The sequence below is a fragment of the Montipora capricornis genome, chromosome 11 (assembly GCF_036669925.1).
Source record: "Montipora capricornis isolate CH-2021 chromosome 11, ASM3666992v2, whole genome shotgun sequence".
Lineage (NCBI taxonomy): Eukaryota > Metazoa > Cnidaria > Anthozoa > Scleractinia > Acroporidae > Montipora > Montipora capricornis.
Window position 1 is genome coordinate 8,403,382 of NC_090893.1, and position 2,388 is coordinate 8,405,769.

The following is a 2,388-nucleotide window of genomic DNA, read 5'->3' on the forward strand; positions in this document are numbered from 1 at the left end:
TGCTAATCGAAAACTGTAAAACTTAGAGTGCTAGTTACTTCTGTTCAAAAAGCTGATTGATGAAATATCCTAGAAACGATTGATTGCGTCATATTCGCCATTTTCACCAATCCCACGATGCAGTTCATTTTGGGGAGTTCTTTGCATTAAAACATTGGATAGCATGATACTTCCAGGAGTGAGTAACTTGTATCGTTTTTAGACAAAGACCTCCCCCCCTTCCAAAAAAGTATTGCATTATGGGATGGGGATAATAGCGAATTGGATTCATAAGAACAATTTGCGCAAGCGCAAACTTCGGGACCTCAAACGTCGATTGATTTAGACATGCATTCGATTTTCATTGGAGCAAATTGTACGCACACTGCCATAAAGCTTTGCGGCCTTCATCTTACATTAATGTGGACGTGAAGCTAAAATTCACTCGAATACTTTGCGCCCGCTGTTATAAAACTTTGTGACCTTAAGGTCCAGTTGATGTGCATATGTAGTCGAATTTCATTCTAACGATTTAATCACCACAGTATTAAACGTTGCGACCTTTGACGCGGACATGCCGTTTAGTTTAGTTTCACTTCCAGCTATAAAACTCTGGGCTCAATTTGCGCGCGCGCTGCCATAAACTCTGCGATCTTTAACTGCTATTGATGTCGACACGGACTTGAGCTCGAGTGTCATTTAAGCAATACCAACCCGTGCTGTTATAAAGCTTTTCGGTTTTTAACTTTTATTGATGTGTGCGTGTGCTGGTTTAAAGCTCTCTGACCTTTAAGTTAACAGTTCCCTTGAAAATGACGTACAATCCAGAATTTTGTCAAACTTGGCATAATTGATATTCATGCACAAGACATTAAAAAAATGCAATAAAAAGATGGGGTCACGGTTCCTTGTTTTCGCACTGCATGCCCTTTATTCTGTGTTTTTTTTACAGAATTATGCGAGAAGTGTTCGAAATTTAATAAACCGAGAAAATTCTTGTTATATAGCTAAAAATTCTTGTTATATAGCTAAAGTCCTGGGTATGACTCAAAACTGCATCCGGTGGTGAGGCTTCAGTTTCGGGAGTTTTTGAAGTTCTGGGGAAGTGTGGAGCCACCCCTTAGTCATCATTGCTCTCGGGTCCATCCTGGCCCGGGATGGTAGTACCCGTCAGGGTCCCAGCTATGGGTAAATAGTTGTGCTTTCTTATGAAACCATGGCGGTTTCACTTTGTCAAATCGGCAGTGGTTCCGGCAACTGGCAGCTCTGTTTGTCAACCTGGCAGCAGTCCTGGCAAAAAGCAACAGGATTTTTCTACGGTCGTCTCAGCTAAGCTGTGCCACCGAACTACAGAAGAATCCTGCCAAGGGACACTAATTAGCACCAGTTAGTGTCGTCATCTATGGTGCAGTCTCACTTTTTGAATATGGATACAGTGAACGATAGTAATGGAGATCATGATACCGCATACGGGGTAACCGATGCGCCACAACGTACGGCAGTGGCGAAAATAAGCGAAGACCGTGCAAGACAGCAAAAGAAGCTCAAAGAAATCATCCTTTAATTCTCGGTGCATGGAATGTACGAACAACTAATGATAATGTGGACTCTGCAAGACCTGAACGTGCAACAGCCATCATCTGCAGGGAACTTGAGAAAGCGCATATAATGATCTGCGCACTGAGTGAAGTTAGGCGACCTGACTCAAGCCATACAATATTCTGGAGTGGCGGCGAAAAAAAAAAAGCTGGTGTAGGTTTTGCTATCAATAATAAACTAGTTGCTCAGGGAATGAATCCCAACCCGATCAATGTCAGACTCATGACACTAAGGATTCAACTTAGGAGTGGTGTCCACCTAACGCCAATAAGCGCTTATGCACCTACAATGCAACGCACACAAGAAGAAAAAGAACAGTTTTATGAAAAGCTTGGAGACTGCCTAGACATGGCAAATAATGATAACACTATAATATTAGGTGATTTCAATGCCCGCGTGGGGAAAGACTGGAAACTCTGGGCATCTGTGATTGGGAAACATGGAGTGGGAAAAATGAATTCAAACGGGATTATGCTACTAGAATTCTGTACCAGATTTCAATTATCTATCATGGGTACAATGTTTCAACTGAAAAATCGCCTTAAGAGCACATGGCAGCATTTACGCTCGAAGCACTGGCACCAACTCGATCATGCGATTGCCAACAAAGAAGCTAAACAACATATCACAGTTACTAGGGTAAACTTAACAGCCGACTGCTTTACAGATCACAAGCTGCTTGTTTGCAAATGCCAATTTTCTATCAAACCAAAGAAAAAAGATGCTAAACCGCCTAAGAAGCTTAATACTAACGTGAACAGGGAAAGAAAAGAAAAACTTGGAACGCTTTTTGAACGAAAGACTACCTGA

The 2,388-nt window shown here is 41.9% G+C and overlaps 1 protein-coding gene across 1 annotated transcript; it reads left to right on the top strand.

The window, feature by feature from the left end:
- Positions 1-1,647: 1,647 nt before the first annotated feature.
- On the top strand, positions 1,648-2,388 carry LOC138023066 (craniofacial development protein 2-like). The gene has a single exon (XM_068870096.1). The coding sequence runs from the start codon at positions 1,648-1,650 to the stop codon at positions 2,386-2,388; it is 741 nt and encodes a 246-aa protein (XP_068726197.1).

Coding starts and splice junctions, on each gene's coding strand:
- LOC138023066 (XM_068870096.1), top strand. CDS start 1,648: ATGATCTGCGCACTGAGTGAAGTTAGGCGACCTGACTCAAGCCATACA.